This window comes from Myodes glareolus, chromosome 2 (genome assembly GCF_982192425.1).
Source record: "Myodes glareolus chromosome 2, mMyoGla1.1, whole genome shotgun sequence".
NCBI lineage: Eukaryota > Metazoa > Chordata > Mammalia > Rodentia > Cricetidae > Myodes > Myodes glareolus.
In genome coordinates, this window is record NC_142027.1 from 67442642 (window position 1) to 67468599 (window position 25958).

Consider the following 25958-nt stretch of genomic DNA (forward strand, 5'->3'; position numbering starts at 1 on the left):
CCATGTGCAAGGGCCATCTGTTGTCCTGCCTATGAGCTCCAGCTGGTGGCTTGAGCTATTTTCATTTAGCATCAGAAGGATCCTGACTCCCTGATGGAACATTTCTTTAATCAAAAGGACATGGGTTGGTGGGGCTGCTCAGTGGGTAAAGACATTTGTCACCAAGCCTGATGACCGAGTTTAAGCCCCAGGACCCACATGGTGGAAAGAGAAGAGATTCCATCAAGTTGTCCTCTGACCACCACATCTATGTATTCATAATGAAGAAATGAACAAATATACACATGGAAAATATTTTTTAAAGGGTGTATTCATCATTTGTGTTCCTGTGTGTCCGGTGCTGCTCTTAGGACTCTTAGGGGAAACCTTGCCGGTAAAGACACTCCCAGTTCCTCCTCGCACATACCCCAGAGGGACTCTGACCCCAGAGCCCTAGAGACAGAACGAATGTGGCCAGAATTTGTGTACATGGCCTCACTGGCTTTCTCCTACTGCTAAGGGTTCAAAATCAAGCTTAAAGAACATGATGAAGTTTGAATAATTCCTTTGCAGGACACAAAGTCGAGACGTACTGATCCCAATACATATTTGTTGCCCTGTGGTCACTTCAATAGACACGGGAGCACTACTTTCAACATGCTAAATCCTATCCTCAATACAGTGTTGGCTCCTGAGGTGCTTGCCATCTGAAGAGACGAAGACTTAGAATCTGGGCTGCAGAGAAGGCTCAGTGACTGAGAGCATTTACCGCTATGCCAGGAGATAGGCGCTGGCTCCCAACCATCTGTAACTCCCACTGTGGAGGAGATGACGCCCTCTTCTGGACCGCTAGGCTACTTGCACATGTGTAGCACATATACAGATACCCAAACACATAAAATTAAAATAAAATTTTGCCGGGGGGGATGGTGCATGCCTTTAATCCCAGCACTAAGAGGGCAGAGATAAGCAGATCTCTGTTCAAGGTCAGCCAGTTCTACATAGTGACACCCTGGTTTTTTTTTTTAAAAAAAAACAAAGTCCCCCCCCAAAAAATCTTTTAAAAATGCTAGTCTCAATCTAGTCAGAAGTGGGGGGAAGGATAGAGAAACCCAGGGACTCATATTTTAATTTTAAATGTCTGTGCTCCAGCACGAATGGCCAGAAGATGTCACTGCTAACCCATGATGACAGAACTAGAGTTCACAAAACTCTGGAATCCATTCATTAGAGGCCCATGACCACTGCTTGAGGTGGGGCCTCATGGGGCTGCAACAAGCCCCAAGGTTAGTCAAGGTTTTCCCAGGCTGTTTCTTGGTCATTACCAGGTAAACATAAAGTTGGTGGCACCTGTGTCACTTAAAGCACACAGACTGAAAATGAGAACCTGGAAAGGACCACGGCGACACACGCCTGAGATCGCTGGGACACTGAGACAGGAAGATCCGGAGCTTGAGGACCGCGGAGCTACCTATGGATCGAGTCCCAGGTGAGCTTGGGCTACAAAATGAGATCATTTCTCATTTCTCCCCTCAAGTCAGGACAAATCTGGTCAGATCTCTGTATAACAGAGGAGTGAGAAGTGTGTATCTTTATTTTTGTCTAAATTGCTGTAATTCAAGCTATACACTGCCAAGTGTTTATATGGTGTACACACATGCCTCTTACAGTCTCACAGACGTCACTGTACTGTCTTTGCCATCCTTCCAAAGCTACATATAAAATTGAGGGAGATGTCCTTCTTACAGAGGCTTGCCCAACGCCACCAAGGTTGCCTCTAAGAGACAGTTAGGACATTGCTGACTTGGAAGTAGAAAGAAGTGGCCCAAGCCAGTCAGGAGCAATGGTGGCCAGCAGGGCCACTCTTGAAGGCCACGAAGTTCATGAGGCCAGCTCCTCTGCACACCCATGGTCCTGGTCACCTCTGTCATAGGCACATAGCACACAACACAGTCTCACAACACACACGGACTTCAGCGCCATTATTTCCCACGTGCAGCTAGGCGCCAGCCCCCATTTCTGAGAAGGGCAGAGAAGCAGATAAGAAGGGGTTGGGAGCATGGTTTCTTTGAGGCAAAGCAACAGTCTGGTACAGCCATGAGGGGCTGGGGACCAAGCACACCCGGCCTGAAGCCCAGCTCGGAAAGCGGGTGTTCTTCTAAACCTATCACAAGTTCCACGGGGAAGGCTGACATGGGACCTCAAGAGAATTTTCTATCTAAACCTAACACCTTCAGAAGGTCTAAGTTTCAAGATGAAAGAGCTGCCCCGAATATATTTCTATATTCTTTTGATGAAATGAGTCCTCTAAGGGGAAGTCCTGACCCGAGTGACATGCTACCTTGTCCTAGTATGCGAGTTCTCTCTAGGATCCCCGTGTATCTGTCACCAACAAGGTGTTGGCCGAGCAGGAAATCTGTGCCATCCACACTGTAACTAGAGCTGGCACTCTGTAAGGAAATAGTCTCTATCTGCCAGCCTTGCTGATCACCACAGACTGTAGCAGGCTTCGGAGCCGGGGCACACAGCACTCCCGGTCTGAGTAAAATTGATTTTAACGCAAGTTTTTTGGACCACACTCATCGAGCATGGCCTTTGTCCCAAATGGAGTGAATGTCTTCTGCTTCTTCTAAAAGACTGCCAGAATGGGGCTAGGGAGATGGCTCAGAGGTTAAGAGCACTGGCTGCTCTTCCAGAGGTCCTGAGTTCAATTCCCAGCAACCACATGATGGCTCACAACCATCTATAGTGGGATCTGATGCCCTCTTCTGGCAGGCAGGGATACAAGCAGTACACTCTTACATAAAATATAAATAAAAAATCTTTTTAAAAAAAGGTTGGCAGAATTAGATTTCTACTCTCCAACACACCAAGAAACCTTTAAAATGCTAACCCATCAAATGCACAGCAACCTAGATAAATACAAGAGCAAGTCTCCATAGGTTACAAAGCACAGTCTTAGACACGGCTTTCTGTCATTCTTAGGATAGCTAATGAAATGTCGCCACATTCCTTTCAAAGAAGTGGAAACTGAGGCTCAGAAAAATGAAGTGGCTGCTTAAGACGAAACCTAAACAATGAGGTAGAATGTGGCTCTGGTGTCCCGAGTGTCCTGGGCATCAGTGGGTACACTCACTACTGAGTCACAGTGGCCCCTGAAAGACCCAGGCCCTGCTCTGTGCCTGCATTTTCACTGTAATGGCTAATAAACAACAGGCAAAGCTTTGGGGGATAAAAACAAGTTTTCTAACCTCTTCTAACTGGAAGGGAGGTGAAGGGGACCCTGGTGATCGCTTCCTGGAAGGGAGGGAACCCTTCTGATATCTTTCATTCTTTTTCCTCTTGAGCAGCACTGGGGAGACTAGCATGCAGCAGGAGATACATGCAAGGCGATACTGTATCCACTCCTGCCGCCAGCCTAATAGCAAGAACCAGTCACTTCCAGTTTAGAAACACCACGCCCAGAGCAGAGCCCACCAGCATGGTATGCGCTGCATCTGCCTATCTCAGGAAGGCGTCTAGAACTGCTGGGAACCCACAGCTACCTCGGCAAGAGTGATCCATCTTGTTGAACTGGAAGTAGCCGGACTTGCACTGACACAGGGCCACACCATCCAGGTCGGTGCAGATGGAGGTCTCTTTGTCACACTCTGGACTCTTCCGCTTGCACAAGCTGCCCGCTGGGATGGGAAAACAAGATGGTGAAACCAAACCAAACCTCGTCTTCACACCTTACAATGCATGAACTTGTTATTTCAAGAGGCTGAGAGTCTCCGCGGAGCCGTACTCCTCTCAGAGGACCTGCACAGCCTCTGCCCCTTGTTTCCGGGTCACTGCCAGTAAATAAGTATTCACAAGCATTCCCTACGGAGAAACCAAACCGAGGAAGGAAAAGGCACTGTCCAATCTACAAATGCAGCCTCTGTGTGGTGTATGCTGTACCCTCACGTTAAAGGACTGGGTGTAGGGGCAGGTAAGAGAGCTGAACAAACCCAGAAAATGTGACCACGTGCTTAGGGAGTTGAGCACTTGGACCAATTCTGGCCACACCAGTCTCAAGTGGGAGCATATCTGGGCTCTGTGTGTCCTCAGGGGCCTAGGACCACTCCTTTGCTGTGCCCCCTGGTGTGCTGCCTTTTTTCGAGTTTATTACAAGGCCGGGGTTGAATGGTAATCTGGTTTCCCAAGGCTGGCAGGAAGCTGTTTGTCTGGCTGTCTTCCCACTATGGTGGTGGTTTCTTGAGGTTTACTCAGCATAGGGTCTTGAGCACAGAGACCAGCAAGAGAGCATGTGTAGGCTGGGGTGGTGGTGGTGGCCCTCCTGGCCCGTCAGTCACCACACCATCATCAGGAGAAACAGAAGCAGGCAAGGAAGGAGGCCAGCTTTAAGGGCACGTCCAGGTTCATTTGTGAGCATTATTTACCTCATGGGTGATGAAGAATCTGTTTATCTGTAGCAAAAAGTATCCACTGCTGGGCACACAGTCCTTTATGAGTTTTTATACAGCAAACACAAAGAGATAGACAAAGGGGCACTGGTAAATGGGGGCACAGAAGGAACAGGATTAGGAAACCAACTCGACAGGGACTAATAACTCATCCACACGTGTACAAGGCAAAGGAAGATAGATGTGTGCTGTTGCTGTTGGGAGCCAATAGCGAGGTCAACGTGGGGCAGGAGCGGTGACGAGACGGGCGGTATGACCACTGCTGTACAATGAAGAGTGGGTATCAGCTTTATAGGCATGGTATCCCCTCTTCTAGCTCAAAGAAAAGACCCCAAGCTCTTCAGAAGGTTCCTGTTATTAACACTGCAAAATTAACCCTGGTGATGCGAGCTGATGCCAGGGCTTGACAGCCCACGTGGAACTCCCAGCATCCACCCCTCTGAGAGACAGCCTGGTCCCAGCGGGGTGAGTTAGGGTCCAGCTTCAATGCTCAGTGCCGCATTTCCTGCCTTTATCAGTGCAGCTGACGTGCTAAATCGGAGTTCCTTTGTTCATTGTGAAAAGCTTGTATTCAAGGGGAAACTTAAACGGGAAACAGTCTCACCAGGCAAACTCTGCAGAGCTGGCACCCAGGAGGACCTCAGCCTCCACGACCTCTCATCTGACTTCTCTGAAGGCTCTGCCAGCCAACTGGTTAACAGAGAGTAACACCTCCGGGATACAGCCTTGTTCAGGCCATCCTAGCCTGGGAAATGCCCGGTCTGATTAGGTATTTTCTGGAAGCTAATGTTAAATTTTCCTTCCATCCTCTCAACCGATCTGGGCTGTTAGCAAAAGTATTCATTGCCGTGCCAAAGCAGGCATTTCCTGCCCAGCGTCAGACTCCTGTTTGAACAGGGAGGGCAGGTCCGGCCCCCGCCACGAGGAGCCACTTTCCTCAGCCTTCACAAAGAACATCTTTCGTAAAGCCACCCAACAGGGCCTCGCAGAGTCTCACTTCGGTCGATCCCTGGTGATGGGAGTCTTTGGCACTCACAATTCCCATGGTCTTTCCTGGGCATTAGCATCCAGCAAAATAGACAATGGGCACTCACGTGCATCTAAGGTCGAGGCGTTTTAGGGGGCATTTCCATAGCCCCCAAGCCTCAGGTCATGAGAACCAGAGGGCTTTGAAAGAAGGAAGGTGGACATCTAGGGAACTGGAGGAGAAAACCATGCTTGCCAGTAACAATGTCGAGGGCAGCCTCATTGCCCAGAAGCTGGAAATCCAGATGTGTAGCACCTGCCAGCCTAGCCTACCTCTCTAGCTCCAGAAAAATTACCAAGAGACAGAGTTGGACCTCTTGGTCAAACCTACAGAAGGTCTGGGGGAAAAACGGGGATGTGAGCCCAATTCTGGCTAATATGCATGGCTGACTAGAAAGGAGTCGTGGGGATGCCCTCAAGGTGACCGGTGACTGGTGACCGGAATCTTCCCATAAACCATGTGGGGGCAGACCAAGCAATGCAGCTGAGTGAGCAGGCATGGCTAGGAACAGGCTCTTGCAAATCCACATAACCAGCCCACTTGATCTGAAAAGCACAGATGCGTTGCTGGCAACAGGAAAATGCCCCGACTCAACGCTGACCACACAAAGTACAGTCCAGAGATGGTTAGCAAACTGAAGGGTACCTACTTCAGAGGGAGGGAAAAAAATGGTACCCTTGGGTCCTTGGCAAGAGAAACAAAAGCATAAAACCAGAGAGCCTCAAAGTTTCCAGCACACTGTAACAGGGCATGGACTTTGAAACAAGACACTTTGACTCTCCCCGGTTCCGTCCATTTCCCCCATTACTAAGCAGCAGCCCCAGGAGCTTCTCTGACAATGGAGGACAAGCGCCAACTCCCAAGCTCTGAGGTGCACTCGCTCATGCAAGGGAAGCCCCTGGACCAGCAGTTACGAAACCCCGACCTACTGGGAATATCCTAGACCAACCAGCGGATATGGCACCAAAACCCGATATCTTCAGTTTGTGTCTAACATCTGGATGCCAGATGGGGAGGCTTAGCCTAGGCTCTCCTTCCCTTGACATCCCTCAGCCAGGGCTACAACAAACTAACCAGAGCCCACTTTGATCACTTACAACGTGCCAACAGGGACTAGCTCTGTCTTTGCCTAGAGGCAGTTCTGACTGCAGCAAGTTTTCCTCTCCCAGATGTCAAACTGCCCCACAAGAGGCAAGTGTGCCTTCCAGAGTTGTCTTTAATTGCCTTCTTCACTGGCCTTCCCCTAACACGAGCCAAGAGCCTCTGACAAAAGAGCCAAGAACCGAGGAAGGGATATCCTCAGCACTACAGCATTCCTGGGAGTATCCTGCTGAGCATCCTTCCGATTAGCCTATTTTTTTTTTTTTTTATGATCGAAAACAATCAAAAGACAGGTAACCCTACAATGGGTCTTTGTGTTTTCTTAGTAATCACCATATGAAGGTTGCGGGATCATTGACAAGTCTACACACTCTGTACATCACTTTCAGTCTCCCTAGGAAACAGGAGTAATATCTCTGGGTTCTGTCAGCTCCTGTAGCATCTTCTCACCCTGGCGCTGTATGCAAGAAACAGACAGAGTTGGCTGCCAAGCACTAGATGCCTAAAGGTCATGCGCAGACAGAACTGTGTGCATCTGGGTGTCGTGAAAGCCCGTACTTCAGACATTCTAATGTCAGGCTCCGTGATGGAGCTTTCCTGGGCCTGAGCCCTTAACACTTCCACGTCTCTCTGGTTTCCATGAGTCCTAGAGGAACCCCCTCTTACCTCTAAAGATCCGCCTCTGAGACCCCAAGAGCTGGCAGACTTCAGCAGAGGACCTGCAGGAGTTGACGTATTTCTGGATTCCATCAGCCAGGTCGAAGAGTGTCACGTTAGAGGCCAGGGAAAAGGTGGACTGCAGTGAGATCACCACTGTGCTGGGCTCTCTGTTGGCAAAGTCAGTAAGTTAACTGGCATGTGGGTCCCGGGCGTTGCTACTACCATTCTCCAGTGAAAGAACGGGAGAGCATGAAGGACCAGCGACCTTGGGTTACCCAGTGGACTGGTCATAAAGCAGAGACTGGCTTCATTTTGATCACCCATGTGGGAACAGCCCCCCCCCCATTCCACAGACCTCCATTCGCAAGTCAAAGAAATTCTGTTTCTTACCTAGACACACGGACTGTAGATCGGATATAACCAGGCAAAGTCGAGAAACACAAGTTTAACTGAAACCAAGAACAAGGCTGTCAGACAAAAATCAATGAACCAAGAAGCAATTCCCAATGCTCAGGATAAAATAAGCAGCATCAAGCCATCGAGTTATCAGCAGGCAGCTTTACCCAGAGCAGTGCAACCTTGTATGCCCCGCCCGAATGTCTTTCTGCTGTTCCCCCAGAACAAAGGGAGCAGCAGGGCAGATAGTGGGGAAATCACGGCAGGAAATGATGCTCAGAGCAGCCCCCTCGGAAACAAAACATCTTCAAAGGAGAAGATCCCTTCTAAGGTCTAGGGTTTGAAAAAACGCAGGCAACTATTTATTTGGACTCTGCACAGAAAACAAGCTCACTGGGAAGGCTCCGCTCCTCTTGGCTCCCCAGGTCTGACGGGCCCTACCGGCTCCTCAGCATCTACAATGAGCTGACCTCACTCAGAAAGACGCTCTGTGGGAAACTACATGACGTGGGTCAAGAGCCCTTTTGTTGAGAACAAATTAAGAGCTATGTGTTTGCTTTGTGCCCCAGAGAGAGCAGAAAGACTCTCGGCCGCATAAAGCAATGTGCCTGATTTCTGACCAAAGGAGCCGAGTTGGGGGCTCCTTTTATGGAGCAGAGAGTCTCAATATCTCATCCCGGGCAGACCCGCCTGTCTTCAAAGTCAGCGTTTCAGAGCCCCCTGACTTGGGAAGACGGGGTCAAGCTGGGATGTTATCAAATGGCTGGCAGATCTGTATACCATCGCTTTATGTGCTAAGAGCAATGGTTTACTATTGTTGCTTTATTATTGTCCTTTTTATCCAGGTATGAACAGAACGCCATCGTGGGAAAGTTTGTGCTTGTGGCAACCCCGATGGCATTTAATTCTTTATGTTAGTTGGGGTCAGGTGTATCCTGGCTCAGGTGTATCATATGGTGATATCTGACCAACCAAACAAGAAATATTTGGGCAAGTTGCTTGGTACCGTGGAACATAAAGGACTGTACTTTTGCACAGGGCTCTAACCCCCTATACTATGTGAGAAGATGTCTACCTGCAGAATAGCCAGGCGGCAACAGTGAATCTACTTTTGACTATAGAGGTCATGCCTCTGCCCTTGTGAGGCAGTTTCTAAGTCTCCCAGTGTCCTTCTTGATAATAATGATTTTATTAAGCTGGGAATCCTGGGCCATACCAGAGCATCTTCCATAGTCCCTGTCACCAGCCATGTGATCACATTCATCGTGTGGACAACAGAGGGAACTCTGGGTCATAGAGTGCCTAGGGACTGAAGTCAGTCATATGGACAGTCAACCACGTCTATATGGCAAAGGCCAAAGAAATGCTTCAGACACCAAGGCTCAGGTGAGCATTGCAGTTGACAGTATGACATACAGTCCCACACTGTTGACAAGAGGTACCAGCGGTGGCAGTACCACCACAGCAGCAGAGCAGCTAGAGACTCTGTACTTGGGACCCCCAGACTCTGCCCCATGCATATTGCCCCTTAGCTAATTTTAACTTAAAGCCTTTTAGTGCAGTGAACCATCTATACAAAGATAATGGTCTCCAATAAGTTCTGGGGGTCCTCCCAGTAAATTCCTGAAATTTGGGGTGCTCTTACAAGCCTGCCCACTTGCAGTTAGTAACACAGGTGACCTAGGGGACTACTCTCAACTCTGCTTCCACTTAATGTGGACTCAGAAAATGCCACCTACTTCCAGAGCCCCCTCCCCCGCCCCCGGTCGTCCATGTGAAAATGTGTCGCCGACCTTCTTACAGGCCTGAGCACCTAGCATAGTCCCTGTCACAGATTAAATGCTCAGTAGACAGAGACATGGAATTAAAATACAAATAAAATCCACAGTCCTATAAGAACACCTAATTCCTGAATAATATATGAATTCTAATTTAATGTAACAGCAAAGTTAATTTAATTTAATTTCATCCCTAATTTAGTATAATGGCAAATTTCAGTTCCCAAACACCAAATCTTCAACTTGGGTAGCAACCAAGAACAAAATATATTGCCTGAATTTAGTTTTTATTTCTTTTTTTTCCATTTTTCTTTTAGATATAAAAGCAAAGAGGGAAAGAGCAACATCTAAGGTCCCTGGATAATTTACATTGTGAGCTCACAAGCCCAGGTAATTGTATCAGGCCGCTGGCATCCCTCAAGGTGAAAGAGTGGCCTTTCTAAGCTCTGAAAACACAAGCAGAAGGTCATATCAGGTGTCAACAGCAGACGGGACACAGGGACACTGGGTCCTAGGTCTTTCCAGGGTTTCCTGGGTTTCCTGGGTCTTTCCTCTTCGCCCAAAGCCCGCACTGAGGCAGGGCAAACACTCTATGTGATGACTATGTGTTTGCACAGGAAAAAGAAACAGTGTAGCAGCCAGGACTGCCCATGGAGATGGATCTGAAGCCTAACTCTTCCTGGACACCGCAGATCCCAGCACCTTTCTTCTGTTTCCAAGACACTTTCTACTTCAGTCTGGGGGAGAAGGGCGACCCTGAGTAGTGACCATCTCTGAATGAAATCTGGTCCAGAAAACAAAGGTGGAGCACGAAGCATTCTTTCGGGGAAACTTACGGTTTGCGCCATCTTGTTTTCAACCTCGTGAGCGTCGGAATGGTTTTCCACAGTAGTATTGAGAAAAGTCTTCTTTAACTTAAACTCAGTCACGAAGGTTCTAACTGAAGAGGAAAATGTGGCCTGTTAAGCCATACAACAAAGAGACCCACGGAAGGCTATGTATTCAGGAACCTCTGGGATGACCCGCTTTATTCCCCCAGAGGACAAACTGTGTGAACCTTCTTGAGGGTGAAGACCACGCCTTCCTCTTCTAGAAGGCAACCAAGGGGCGACAACGGAGCAAGGCAAACATTTGCAGTAGGTGCAGACTCCAAAGTGCTAAAGATTGCACAATCACCAGCCACATAATGAAAACAACCCGCATTAGAACACCACTGGGTCCAGAACCGGGGAAAGCATCCTCGTTTTAAGGCCCATTTCACTCATAAAATAGAATTCTAGTTAACACCAATTGGGGCTGATTGGGCCTAAGGGGACTGGGACTTGAAAATGGGCAGACAACCAAAAATTAGTACAGCCTGTTTTTAGAACTGGCATGTATCTTTCATTATATTAAAATCATATCTTTCCCTCTGGATGGAAGAAAAATAACCCGAACCACAGAGGCCTGGGCGTCCTTTCTAGCAGGGAAAGCATGCATGCCGAATTAAGAGGAAGGCCAGCAACCGAGCCAGGGAAAACATCTAACATTTTAGAGTTAACTGCCGAAAGCCCCTAATCCTTATTTAACATCCTTGTGCTTGCTTGTTCTACAGTTCAGTGAAGCCAGCTGCTTAGGACTCTTTCTGAACAGCAGGCAGCTCTTTGAAAACACTCTTGGCCCAGCAAAAGCATTTCGGCGTGCTCTAATTTGCATGTTCCTGTGATGTTTGCGAACAATGAAGCCAAATGACTTGAAAAGGGAAAGATGGCACTGCTGGCGCAATTGAGCTGCTTTCCTCCCATCTGTGCTACCTGTGGGACGCGCTGCACACAAGCTCCCAGGACTGTCACCTGACTCAGCCCTCTTCACTCCTCACACAGGTTCAAATCCAGACTCTCCATATAAAAGTGTGCACAAGATGAAGGTTAGGCACACAGAAGTTTTCTGAATGCGCCTTCTGTTTTCAGCATGAGAAATGTTGCCTGCCTTCACCCGAACCCTGGCCTCTTTCCTAGAAGGAATTTGCTGAAGGTGTTTATTTATGTAGGGTTTTCTTGAGACAGGGTTTCAAGAAACCCTGTGGAGGTCTGGTTGTTCTGGAACTCGCTCTGCAGACCAGGTGGGCCTCAATCTCACAGAGATCCGCCTGCCTCTGCCTCCCGAGTGCTGGGATTAAAGGTGTGCACCACCATCACCTGGCTGCTGAAGGTATTGTACCTCTGTGGAGATGAGGCTGTGTTTGCCTTCAAGTTACTACTTATTGTAAAAGCAGTGGCTTTTAGCCAATGCTTTGCCTGGGTGACTCCACTTTATAAGCTGCATTTGACTCTATTTCATGCTGTGGACAAAGACACTCCCTCCTGCCCAGAACCATCCATAGGGCACAGACTGATATCTTTCAAGAATATATCAAACTAGATTGGGTCTTTGTATAAGTATACAGCTTATTAAAACTTATTGGAAAGCAAGGCCCTAAAGCTGAGGAAACACACCAAGGAACGGTGCAGCACCCTCCTCTGTATCCCCATAAGGAGGAAGATATCTACCATGCCTACGGTAATGCCCCAGCAACTATCTGCACACCCAGGATGCACAAAGACTGCCTGACTGTACACAGGGCTTTAGCTTGGCTAAGTCTCCACTGTCGACACGGTATTTATTCCCTGTCCCTTTGTCCATCTGGACCCTGTCCTGCATAGGACATCATGCCTATGGCCTACACGGGCCTGCTCCTCTCCAGCTCATCTCGCCCAGTGTGCGCCTCTGCAGCACTACAGCCCGGCTCCTGATGTAACAGCTAAAGGGAGTCTCTTCTCATCTGCATCAGCTCTCTGCCACCTTAACCTTTGTGTGGTCATTCTGTAGCCAACACACCCATGCGCACGCTTGTACACACACACACACACACACACACACACACATGCACACATGCCTACAACACACTGATGTATAAAGTGTGATCTCAGAGTTAATATTAGTAATTAAATTTGGAATAAAAGAACCTATGCTTGCCAATGGCCAGCTATCAAGGGAAATCAGAACAACTTGGCAAATTATAGCAAATGAAATTGAAGTAGCCTGTGAATTTATTGTTACTCAATAAATTCTGACATTGTGGAAAGACACAGATGTGTCCGTGTTTCTAATAGAGTTAGTGTATTCAAGACAGCTTATGTAACTGCAGTTACATCATCTACACGGGTATTTTTAAAAAAATTATTACATTTATTTACTTTGTGTGTGTTTTGTGCAGGCATGTGTGCATGTGCGTGTGTGTTCATGTGCCAAGGTACCCTTGTGAAAGCCAGGGAACAGCTTGCACGAACTGGCTCTCTCTATCATGTGGGTTACAGGAATCAAATTCAGGTGGTCAAACTTGACAACCAGTGCCGTTACCTGTTGAACCCTCTCGCTGGCCCAAGACAGATTTTCACCTCAGCTTAACTGCTGCCTTAACCAGGGACCTGTAACAACGACTCTGCATTGACAGCAGTTGGCTTTCATAGCATCCAGTCTGGTGAATGCTGCCTCCCATCTGGACAGCCCTTTCCCACACTCAGAGTGTGTTCCAAAAGATCATGGTATTCGACATTCCCAAACCTTGAGCGAGAAGTGGAGCAGACTGCAATCTGATTTCACAGATGAGGAACTAGAGGTTTCGGCTCTGTGTTCGCAGGTGCTGGCTAAGGGCCTGAAGCCAGGCATTTGAAACCTGACAAGTGTACTTTCCAGAGGACTTCAAAACACAAACGAAAATGGAAATATTCCCACCTTCTTCATCCTTCAACTGCGCACTCTTATCTAGTTCCCCAGAGGGTGTGGCGACATGAATCAGGGTACCCAAATGCACATCAACTGTTAGACAGAGAGGAATTCTTAATTTTTGACTCATGACTACACCTGTAGATTTTTCTTTCTAAAATAACGCTCAGTTCTTGTTTTTCAACCATCTTTCAAAATTCTTATTTTAGGGACGTGCCAGCCTTAGGAAGCCCCTTCTGCCTATGCGTAATAGGAATTCATACAGACAACACCCGCAGAAGACACAGACATCGGTTCTCTCAAAAACACTGGCTGGGGGGCACTTGTGTGAGAGGTGTCACCCTGGGCAACTGAAGCTGATTCCAAGGCCAATCATTTTCTCAGCCAGTTTCTTTCCACAGCGCTGAAACTGTATTTCTCATTCTAATCTCTCCAGCAAGCAAGGTATTAAATTCAGCAACCCAACGAGGGGCACGCCCTGTGTGCAGGGATGCTCTTCAAATGAGCCCACGCTTGTAGAACAGACAGAACTGGAGGCTGGGAACCAGGACTCAGCAGCGGTGACCCAAACTTGGCTGCTGAGTGTCTCCTCAGAGTCTTAGTTCTCACTGGATTTGTTGATTTGCGTTTTAACCTGAAGGATGAGAAGTGAATTTGGAACTAACCAGCTTCATGGAGCTGCCAAATGAGGAACAAAATATGGCCGATAAGGTGGCCAGCAGCTGTGTCAAAATGTACCTGTCTGTGGCGAGCAACGTGAGGACCGCTTTTAAAAACATGAAGAATGTGTGCACACAGAGGGCAAGCAGAATCGTACCCTTTTCTCGCTCTAAAATCACAAAACAACCATACAGTGGGAATAACTACAGGGTAGAACGGGTTGAGCAAGCAACACTATGCACAAATATGACGTAGGCATTAAGATATTTGTACTTTTTAGTAACAGGAAGATACTTTATGGATATGTCTTGAATTTAAATAGATGTACATCAACAAATAGTTAAGAAAAGCATCGCAGCTCCAAGTGTTAGAATCATAAGCCCCATGCTTCCCTTCCTTCCATATTCCTGAATTTTATATCTTGGGGGAAAGACTGGCTTTGATTTGGAAGAAAAACAGTCAATACGTTCTAAGACAGACGTAACTCTCTTACCCAGATTGCATATTCCTTTCTCCAACTGATACCCGACTGGGCACCTGCAGGTGAAGGATCCCTGAGTGTTGTTGCACATGGCCAGGGGCGGACAGGGGCTCGAGAGGCATTCGTTCACATCTGCAGAGGAGGACGAGCAAGAGCATGTTGACGGGGTGGCAGACAGAGAAGTATAAGCCCGTGTGTACTGAGAGCTCCACTCTGTGGAGCATGGTACAAAAGAAGAGCAGGAAACCACCCTGGTCCTCAGGGTGACTACCTGTCAGGGCAGAGGCAGCCATATGAAGAATTAACTAGAATACAAGGCAGGATTTGGATGTACAGAGCTGTACATAGCTCTAGTTGTTTATTATTATTATTATTATTATTATTATTTGTTGTTGTTGTTGTTGTTGTCGTTGTTGTTTTGAGACAGTGCCTCATCCTTTCATCCCTGACTGGCCTGGAACTCACCATGTAGACCAGGGGAGCCTTGAACTCACAGGGTCCCACTATCTCTGGCTCCTGGGTGCTGGGATCAAAGACATGCCCAGAAGAAATAGTAGACTTTGATGCAGGGGGAGAATTAAAGAATGTTTTTAAATATTATTTAAATATAAATAAGGCTAAAGGGATGTCAACAAGCATATCGTTGTGGGGAGGCTAAGATTCCAAACTGAGGAACCAGCAGAGTAAATGCCCAGGGCAGGAGAGTGTAGGTGTCTTTAGGGAGCTGGAGATAGTTCAGTGTTGCAGGGGTGTAGCGAAGGTACGGAATAGAACCAGGTCAAAAGTTTGTCTGCCTGCATCATGCTGTGATCCTTCATATCATATACAACACACCAGCATGCTAACACTCAAGCGAGAAGGCTATTCAACTAAAATTCTTACCTCGTACACTCTAGAAGAAAAAGGCTCTTTTAAAAAGAATTGTTTGTAATTACGTATATGTATGTGAACACATGAGTGCAGGTGCCTGCAAAGGCCACAGGTATCCAATTCTTTTGGTGCTAAAATTCTAGGCAGTTCTGAACTGCCGGGTATGGGTGACTGGCCCTCTGCAAGCACAGTACTTGCTGTCAATCCTGGGAAAAGGATCTTACTGGATAGCCCGACCACCCAAGGTAGCATTATAGAAAATGTCCCGCCTCGCTTACCCACACTGCAGTTGTCCCCTTGCCAGGCAGGTGGGCACACACATCGATACCCACGACTCACGGTGAGGTCCACGATGCACTCGCCATCATGAAGACACGGGTTCACGGTGCAGCTGTTGACTGAGCAAACAGACCGCGGGAATAGTACAGGCAATGTCAAACATCTCATTCTCTCGGCTAAGGTTTGGTTCTCGCCCGTGTTTGTTTGTCCTGAGAAATCGCACCGCTAAGACAGCACAGGGTCCCAAAAGGTGTGAAGACAGAGGTGCTGAAACTGGGCACTGGCACTAGTTTGCCTTCACAGTAAGTGCTAGGTACTTAGATCCCGAATGCAAGCGTGCATATTAAATGCTTCTTGCAGGCCTCTCTGTGCAGGACTGATGATTATATTTCTGCTGTGGTACTTAGAAAATTCTACTAGGCTAGTGAATGCCAACTTAAAACACATTTCAAGGTGGAGAGAATCCCTGGCAACGTATCCTGCCTGCTCCAAGATTCACTCTGTGTGCACACAAGTGCACACATATGCATGGCTTCCTTTTTCTCTTGGACTTTGTTAAAACTATAGAAACCTTTATCCGAAAATCTTGAAACACATATACTTGAAGTTGCTATGTTTTTTGTTGTTCTGTTTTATTTTGAGATGGTCTCATGTAGCGTGGGATGGCCTCAAATTAATTATATAGTTCAGACCGGCCTTGACCCCTCACCTCCAATCCACTTAACTCTACCTCCCAAGTGCTGGGATTATACATTCACCACCAAGGTTCAGTTTACAAATGTCTCGAAATTTAACCTGGCTTCCACAGATGGTACACCATTGAGAAAATTATCAGTTAAGCATCACAGTGCCCTCTCTTTTTCCTTCTTATTTATTTATTTATTTATTTATTTATTTATTTGTTATGTGGACAGTATTCTGTCTGCATGTACACCTGCAGGCCAGAAGAGGGCGCCGGATCTCATTATGGATGGTTGTGAGCCACCAATGTGGCTACTGGGAATTGAACACATGACCTCTGGAAGAGCAGCCTGTGCTCTTAATCTCTGAGCCATCTCTCCAGCCTCTTTGCTTTGCTTTTTAAGGTGTGGTCTCATGTAGTTCAATGCTGGTCTCAAACTCCTAGGTGGACTGGGATGACAGGGAACTTCTGAGTCTCCTGTCTCCGCCTCCCAGCTGCCAGGATTTCAGGCATCTCATGCTCAGCTTTTTCTCTCCATGTACAAAACGGGCCCTACCTGGAGCCACGAGGGGCTTTCTGGGTAAACTCTAAAGTCGCCTTGGCCTCTTACTCCTTATCCCTGCCCACACTCTGTTTGACTCTATAATTAGAAGGTCCATGCTCCGGTTGTGAAATGCTGTTTCACTGGGGGTTTGAAACACTTTTAGGAAAGCCCGAAGCCAACAAACCAGGGTCATCCTTTGCAGGAAGGAAATCACTGGGGAATAGGGAAATAAGACAGACGTTGGGGCCTTCAGAAGAGTAACCTGAAACAGATGGGCCACTCTAGACACGACAGGCTTACCCTTCATGGCTACTGTGGAAACTTACTTATTAAAGTTGAAACTTTATTATTATCTTATTCTGAGATTATGTGTATGTGGAGGGACATGGTATGAGCACGCGGGTGCACTGCTCATGTGTGTGTGGAGGAACATGGTATGAGCACGCAGGTGCACTGCTCATGTGTGTGTGGAGGGAGATGGGTATGAGCACCTGGGTACACTGCTTATGGAGGCCAGGAGAAGGCATTCATCCCCCTAGGACTGAAATTACAAGCAGCTGTGAGGTGCTCCATGTGGGTGTTGGGGACCAAACTGAGGGCCACTACAAGAACACTGTGCCCTCTAAACAGACGCTGAGTCATCTGTCCAGCCCCACACTTTAAGTGTTACCTAGCATCACCTATACGAGCAGAACACCTATGTAATTAAACATGGAGCTCATTACATAAGTCTATAGTTCCCGGTGTATATGCTGCAAGCCCCTATCCACAGGAACTGAGTCTGGTGACTGGTATTGACTATATTGGTCAGTAGAAATGAAGATGCCTTTTTCTGTAGAAACAACCATCTTTTACTTCTTAGACATACTCAGATTGCTGAGAAGGGGGCACTGTAGACTAGCAGGGGGGGTGGCTTATGACCCTGCGCCCCCAGGTTCATCTTCACTGACTAATTGTTATTATACCACTAACAGAGCTCTCTGCCATAGTCATCAAACTGTGTCCCCTTCTTTCCCTCTCACTTAAGATGGCGTCTGTCTTGCCATCCTCAACAGCAGTTCGCCCTTCCTGAGTCTGGATCAACTACAAGTGCATTGTGAGCACCACATCCTGCCGTCCCTGCTTCTACCGTTCTTCGCCCTGGGCTGGCTTTCTTTTCCTTACACTGGTACCTTCAGCCCAGCTGGACAGATAACCTTATGTACAAGGAAAATAAACGCGAGTCAAGAGGCCACTGGGAAGAGGTTTGCTGAACATCCTTTTGTTTAGAAGTCCTCTGGTTACCAACTACCATCGGGGAGACAAAGAACTCTGGGTCTCCCTGGCTGGAGAGCAGCCTTTGACCCTGAAAGGCCCTGCACTGACTGACTTGGCAGCTCTCGGCTCTCTCTAGGGAGCAGACAGTCAACCCACCCCTACCGCCATCAGACCACTCAAAGCTTTTCTCTTTGGTGCTGCTGGAGAACTTGCTGGAAACTGTGCACACGCTAGGCAAGCGCTCTACCCCCACCCCGCATCCTAGCCCTACTAATGTCGCCTTTTCAGTTTCTCCACTGTCCAAACCCACATCGAGGCCTGCCTCTGACCTTAGATGAGTTAAAGACATGCTTGAAAAGCCTGGACCATAGCAGGGTCTGAAGGCTTCAGTTATATCCTCTATGCACGTCACATGGGGCCAAAGTGCCCCCTCTCCTCTCTCTTCAGACAGAGTCATGTAACTTGGGGGAGATCTCAGAAGAACATTAGGCCTGCACTGCCCACACTGCACTCCATGGGAGTCATTCTAGGTCATCAAACAGATGCTGTACCAAATACTAGCCCATGCTGACACATTCACACAGACTCCAAGGCCTTGGCAGCTTCAGTGCCGGACAGGGCCTAGCGGTCATTGTGTGTGTTTACAAGAAGAAGCATTTACCTGGGGCTGGAGGTGATGATGCTGTTGGTGACTCTGGAGTGCTCTGAGCAGTGAGGGTGGTATATTTGGACGTCAACATTTCAGCCGTAGAAACACTTGTAGTTTGAGGGGAAGATGGTCTGAGAGAAGGTGAAACCGGGCTGGCCTCCTCTTCCTGGTCAAGCTTTGTGGTAGCGTCTGCTGATGTGGGTGTAGTGGTCAGAGGGACAGGATAGGTGGTAGGACCCATTTGCACCCGGTTCCCTTCTGTGGTGAGGGCCCCTTCCGTGGAGGTCTGCGGCACTGGACTTTCAGGATTGGTCGGCAGCTGCTGTTCCTCCGGGGTAGTGTGCACAACTATGGCACCTGGAGTCAAAGCTTCTGTGCTTGGCAGGGTGCTGGGACTGGTGGCAGGAGAGTGGGTAGTCTGGGAAGTGGAAGACATCAAAGCTGGAGACATCGGGGCTAAGCTGGTGCTTGTGGCTGGAAGGGCTGGCTCTGTGGAGGACCCCATTAAGGCTGGGGACCAAGGGGTCCCTGGAGGAAGACTCATCGTTACTGCTTTGGTAGGATCTGTGGGCAGAGACACCAGGCGTGGTGACTTTTCTTCTGTGATGGCTTTCTCTGGCTGCAGGGCGCTCTGGTTTTGGGGGTCTGCTGTCTGGTTACCGGGGAACACGGCTATGGCTGATTCCACTGTCGACATTTGGACCGACGTTACACGTGGCTCCCTCACCCTGTGGGGGACTAGGGTCGAAGATGAGCGTGGGAAGGTTGCTTGTGAGACAGAGTGCGGGGCGAGGGTTGACACCGTGAAGGAGACAGGCAAGGGTGATGGTGAGGATGGCGAGGACGTGGCTGTGTAGGAGGTAGACTTTAGCTGCTGTGTGGGAGACCCCGTTGATGGCACGGTGGCTGAAAACCGGTGGGGTGGCGACACCGAGGGAAGGGGCCAAGGGGCCTCTGACTCGGATGGGTCCTCAGCAGATTTAGTGCTGGCATCAAGAACCTGGGTGTTTGGCATATTCACGGTGGATGCGGAGGGCGGAAGGTTGGATGAATGCAGAAGCAGCGACTTGGTGGAAGACTGAGCGGGTTCACCATCGTTGGAGGACGCATTACTTCTTTTAGTCTGCCCCTGAGAAGAAGAAAAGTCCACGTCTGGAGAGTCTGCGATCTTAGCAGAAGAGGTTGCGCTCTCGCTGGTGTCTGAGGAGGAAGAGTTCTCTGTAATGGACAGTAACGACCGCTCTCCTTTGGTGAAAGCAGACGACGCATAGGCGTGGTCTGTGTGGTCACTGGAAGGCCGCTGTTCAGCGTCTGAGCCACGCTCTGGACCGTAGTTCAGCACCGTGACTACAAAGAGAAAAGAGAATGTTGGTACAAGCAAGCAAGAACTCTTTGAGACAGGCGCTGGAAAATATTCTTTGTGTCTCATCCATGAACTTAAGTAAGTATTAAGACTTAATACTGTCTCTGTTAGGTGACTTCTCATGGGAAGCACTCTCAGTCATGACGATACTGGAAGGCTAACAGTCAGGAGTAGATTCCACCCAAGAGGCTCAGCCTGCAGTGACTACGTGGGAATAATGGAGAAGCGGGGAGCCTAAAAACAGGCAGTGTTTCCAAAGCCCTTCCTTGTGCTCTTTTTTAATAAAGCAAATTGCCGTGGAAAAGCTCCCAAGATCCCAAGCAGTAATTACCATTATCAAATGGAAAAAGGAAACCGCTCCCAACTTTCCACTCTGTGTAATGAGGTATTTCTTCCTGGGAGAAGGCCTTCGCCACAGTTAACCTCTCAGGCGAATGTCATCCCAAATACCTCAAGCAAGACCGGGGCAATGGGGGTGGGAGTGCTTCCGGCGGTGGGGGAACCCAGAAGGTTCTTTTCCTAATGAGCAGTAAGCTACCTTTTGGGTTGCCAGCCAACGTAACCATCCCAGGACTGTGAGTCAATCTACAGTCAAGCAATGCGGCTGTGGGAAACCACACCTACCTCCAAGGGTAGGTGCCCGGGACAGCAGGCCCGCGTGCTCCGTCACGTTCCCACGCAGAGTGGGGTGCACGGGGTGCGTAGAGGCGCGAGAGAGTCCAAGGGATCGCAGCGTGCGCTCCCCGCTCCGGGTGAGCATCGTAGACGTGTGAGTGTGTGGGGACCGCACCCCTGAAGTGCTCCCTGCCGGGTCCGAGCTGTCGCTCAGCAGCACATTGTCTTCCAGAACTGCAGGAGAAAGAGGGCAGGTAAGTGCGGGGTAGGACTTTCAGCCTCACATTCTGGGTCACTGGAACCCAGAGGCTTCCATGAGATTCTTTACCTGCGACCAGAGAGAGGGCTGACATCTCTCTTACTGAATTCACCATAAGGACTGTTCCTTCAGCCAAAGGATCCAGAATACTAGATTTGGCAATACTAATACTAATACTAATACAGTAATAAGAATACTGCTTGGCAATACATGATAACAATCATAGAGTTCTACCAGTGAAAGTTGGTGGCAACTTCAGGGCCCGGCCTGTGGCATGTCAGTCACCATGGGTCAAAAATTAGCATGGATACTGGGCAGTGGTGGCACCTCTTGCACTCAGGGTGCAGAGGCAGGCAGATCTCTGAGTTTGAGGCCAGCCTGGTCAACAGAATGAGTTCTAGAACAGCCAAAGCTACACAGAGAAACCCTATCTTGAAAAAACGAACAAACAAACAACACCCCCTCAAATAGCATGGAGGTTAAGGGTGGACTTAGTTGGTGCTCTTTATTTTATATTATTATATTTTATATGTTTATGTGGGAGTGCACATACCACAGCAGAACTGGCTTATATGATTAGATTATCAAGTAAATCCTTTTCAGAAATGATGAACATAAAGTCCAAACTCATGTACCTATGCACACATACACATAAAATAAATCTTTAAAAAGCCGTATTTATCTACATTTTAATTTTAATAGTTAATTTTTTGGTGTGTATAAGTGTTTTGCCTACACGTATAAATGTGTGCCTTGTGTGTCTGCTGCCCGCAGAGGCTAGAAGAGCACACTGGAATCCCTGGAACTGGAGTTACAGACAGCTGTGAACCGCCGCATGGGTTCTGGAAAGGAACCCAGACCCTCTGGAAGTATAGCAAATACTCTTAGCCATTGAGTCATCTCTCCAGATCCTTTTTTATTTTTTAAATTATGCAAACCTGAGTGTGGGGTTTGTAAACATGAGTGCAGTACCCAAAGGGGTCAGAAGAGGGCGGCAGATCCCATGGAACCAGACTTACAGGTGGTTGTGAGCCATTTGGGGTGATACGGGTAGAACTCAGGTCCTCGGCAAGAGTGGCTATGCACTCAACTGCTGAGTGCCATCTCCGCAGCCCCATTAACAATTCTTAAAACCATCGTAAGGGTTAAAGATAAGTTTGGGTTATAGTGTAAGTACTCCTTTGTTTTTCTGTAAATCAGCAAAAACGCTGGGGATCAGGGAAGCTGACACATTAGAGTCAATTCCTGAATTCTTGATGCCCAAGGACTCTCTGCCCCAAACTCTCTCTTGCCTTGAGCAAAAGAACTATAATGCTAACAGCCAGACAAACTACTCTGTGACAGCGTCAATCACACGACAACGATACAAAGATCACAGCTGACTGCACTGGCTCCCGGGGCCACGATCCCAGGCAGGGCTGTTTGAGACAGTCTGAGTCTGACTTTCTGTAATCCCAAACCTGTACAGACCATTTCTATCTCGGCTAAAAGGGGAGTACTTCCTAGGGGGAGTGCCCGGTCTGGCGCTGAGGGGAAAGGCTGCGATTGTTCCAGAACACCAGTCAGCGATTGGTGCCGAGAGCGAGGCTGTGAGGGCTTCACATGTCTCTTCTCAGGCCTCATAAGCAGAATGCTTAGACTTTCTCAGTGACCTCTGAAAGGCTTCTCTGGAGTGGTCTTTTCTCTCTACTTTCAGAAGTAAGAAAGAAATAACAAAGGCCACAGAGAACGGAGTGTAGCCGGGGTGAAGACAGTGCCGGTGGTCAGGCTGTGTCTGAACAGTTGAAGACCTCAGAGAGGCGTCGTATGTTAGCCACACACCACCCGGCATTGACAGTGGGCACTTCTCTGCGTACACTCACTACTGCTGGACAACCACTGCAGAGGCCCCATTGGCCTTGGAAAGGATTTGTACAGCTTGTGGCTCCATTCAGATTCTCAAGTCCCAGACCAGGCTTCCTGGTGCACAAACTCAGCGCCCCTTTGCAACTGCTGTCATAGTTTGGAAAAGTGGGAAGCCTTGGGGCTCCTGGTGAGAGCCATGCACAGCAGCAGACGGCCTGCTGATCCCACCTGTCTGCCGGGATCCTCTGCCAGTCAGTGGGTACAGATTCCTGTGCCCGAGTAATGCTGGCAGCACCTGGCATCCTGCTCCTACGAGGTGCCCCTGAGTGAACCCAGGCTCTCCAGATATGATCTAGGCAGGCACCTGGAGTACAGTGGTCAGAGCAAGAAGAAGAAACAGAGACCACAGAAGAGAACGAGGAACCAATAAAAAGGTTGGAAGGAGCCAATGGAGAGGCCCCGAAGGCCCTGGACACCAGATTTCCAGAAAAAGAGTAAAGCCTTCAAGGCCAAGAGTCTCAGAGCTGTTACACTGGCCATCACTGATGCCTGGGGCCTGCACCAGAACTGCCGCATTACAGGGTCTTAGCTGTCTCTGCTTGATGCTGTCAAACACTGAGGGAAACAAAAGCTGCTGGAGACCGGATGTGAAGAGCTCTTGCTTCCCCGTTCTTCCTATCCTGGCTCAGGGAAGAACCTTTAACTGGGAATGAGCATGTGGATAGGACATCAGTGACCCGGAGCAAGGGTAACTCAGGAACCACAAGGGTGACTTAGGCTCTCCTAAGGGTGCTGGAGTCATCAGGCACAGATGCAAGAGCAAGTTCTGGAACAATTTTGTGGGCAAAGAGAAGAATATATTGGCGGGGAGGTCGTATTTACTCCACAAGTGAAACTGAGGCAAGCAAACAATCACATCAGGGTTACAGGCTCAACAGAGTGACCGATCACAGCCCAAAACAGCTGCATCTGAATTCAGAAAGGGGTGAACGGAGAATTAGCCAAGGCAGCTTTGGGCTGATTCAGAGGCAAAGGGAGAAAGAATTACACTAGTCCATACTGAGGTCATTTCAGGAATGAGGCTACTCCTTATCTAGCTTTAATATTTTTTTAAATTTTAAAGTATGTGTATGCATATGCATCTGTGTGTATGTGCCTATGGGTGCAGATACCCATGGGGGCCAGAAGAGGGCATCAGATAGACATTCTGGAGTTAGGATTAGATGAGGTTGGGAGCCTCCTAATGTGGGTGCTAGGAACCAAATTGAGGTCCTCTGCAAAAGCAGCAAGTGCTCTTAATGGCTAAGCCACCCTCCCCCCGGCAGCCCCATGTAGATTTTTATCACCCAAAAGTCTGATCAAATGAAATCATATTTTCCATATGAACCAACACAGCATCACCCACAGAGGGAAGTGTCCTGAGAGATGTAAAAGAGAAAAGCTCCAGAAGGAACCAAAGACCATGCTAGGGTACAGCACGCGGTCAGCATGTGTGTTGCCTACTGCGCACAAGACTCAGAATTCAAGTCTCACAACTCAGGGTTCCATGGTCTTGCTTTGAGAAGGTAAAAGTCCTGGGCCCTGTAGTGGTGAGAGTGGAAAATGATATTTCCCAGGCAAGAGAGAGAAGGGCTTAAACATCTTCTCCCTACGTTTGAAGACAGGGTCTCACCCATGTAGTCCTGGCTGTCCTATGGCTATGTAAGCTAGGCTGACCGTGAACTCTGAGATTCACTACCTGCCTCTGCCTCCTGAGTGCTGGATTTAAAAGGTATGCGCTACCACACCAGGCTCATACATGTGTTGATTCTTTCATGGTCAGACACTTTTGCATGTTACAGGCATAGCAATAAGCTGTGACTTCCTTCATCAGTGAGGAGTCTCATATGGAGGAAATGGGGAGTTATTAGCAGTGTGGGGAGGAAAGAATTTAAATCTGTGAGAAATGTAATGATAACCTTGTTTGCTTTCACGAACACCTACTTTATAACAACAAAACCACTGGGGAATCATTTTCAAAAATTACTCAAAAACATTATTTAAAAGGAATAAAACAACAAAAATAAATACATAAAATAGAAATATTAAGAGATTTAGTATTTATATTAAATTTAAATTTTAAATATTTAAATTTAAATAAATGTTCATATTAGACTTCACCAAAATTAAAAACTTTCATACTCCAATTATATCATTAAAAAAGTAAAAATAATGGGCTGGAGAGATAGCTCAGTGGTTAAGAACACCGGCCGCTCTTCTAGAGGACCTCGGTTCAATCCCAATCACCCACATGGCAGTTCACAACTGTCTAGTTTCAGAGAATATGACACCTTAACATAGACATATACTCAGGTGATACATTTATGCACATTAAATAAAAGCAAATAAATTTTTTTAAAAAGTAAAAATGGCTGGGCAGTGATGGTGCATGCCTCTAATTCCAGGGAGGCAGAGGCAGGTGGATCTCTGTGAGTTCAAGGCCAGCCTGGCTGGCCCACAGAGCTAGTTACAGGACAGACTCCAAAGCTACAGAGAAACCTTGTCTCGAAAAACAAAAACAAAACAAAGCAACAACAACAAAAAGTAAAAATGACAATCACAGAATGGGAGAAAGTACCCATGAATTATACAAATCAAAAGGGACTACAGTCCAGGATATGCAAAATGCCTTTATATTCAATGAGAAAAATGATAGCTTAATTTTAAAATAGTCAAAACATTCAAATAGACATCTTCAAAGAAGATACATGTGGGCAATGACTATATGTATACATGTTCATTATCATTAGGATAGTGAACTGGGAAATATAAATTTATACCACTCTTTCCATATGTGTACACACACACACACACACACACACACACACACACTCTTTGGAAAATCGTTTGGCAGTGTCTCAAAAGCTTTAAAAGGATACTTCTAGCCAGGCAGTGATAGTGGCACAAGCCTTTCATCCCAGCACTCAGGAAGCAGAGACAGGTGGATCTCTGTGAGTTCGATTGCAGCCTGCTCTACAGAATGAGTTCCAGGACAGCCAGAGCTGCTATACAGAGAACACTGTCTCGAAAAGTAACAAATATATAGCTTGGTCATTCTAAGACAGCATGTCTCTGCATAAAATGTGTCTCCGAACAATCATAGGGGCACTAGTAATAACAGTGCATCCCTGATGAAATATTAGTTGGAAGGACAGATACATGCTTGCTGAATCTTGAGGCCATGTAAAATTAAAAACACAAAAGGCCATATATGAGATGATTGCTTTCACAGGAAATGTTCATACGTTCTGTGATTAGGAGGTACTGGGGTTTGGGGCAGGC

At 47.7% G+C, this 25958-nt stretch overlaps 1 protein-coding gene across 3 annotated transcripts in view; it reads right to left on the reverse strand.

Annotated features, from left to right (window-relative positions):
- Heg1 (heart development protein with EGF like domains 1) overlaps positions 1–25958 on the reverse strand; it is an 83646-nt gene that overhangs the window by 23020 nt on the left and 34668 nt on the right. For all 3 annotated transcript variants that reach the window (XM_087901239.1, XM_087901249.1, XM_087901252.1), the window contains 8 exons: positions 20543–20767; positions 18568–19902; positions 15423–15542; positions 14287–14406; positions 10226–10329; positions 7606–7664; positions 7222–7382; positions 3525–3659 (listed from right to left, as the gene is read on the reverse strand). In XM_087901239.1, coding sequence (XP_087757365.1) covers positions 3525–3659; positions 7222–7382; positions 7606–7664; positions 10226–10329; positions 14287–14406; positions 15423–15542; positions 18568–19902; positions 20543–20767 — 2259 coding nt within the window. The remainder of the gene's footprint in view (positions 1–3524; positions 3660–7221; positions 7383–7605; positions 7665–10225; positions 10330–14286; positions 14407–15422; positions 15543–18567; positions 19903–20542; positions 20768–25958) is intronic.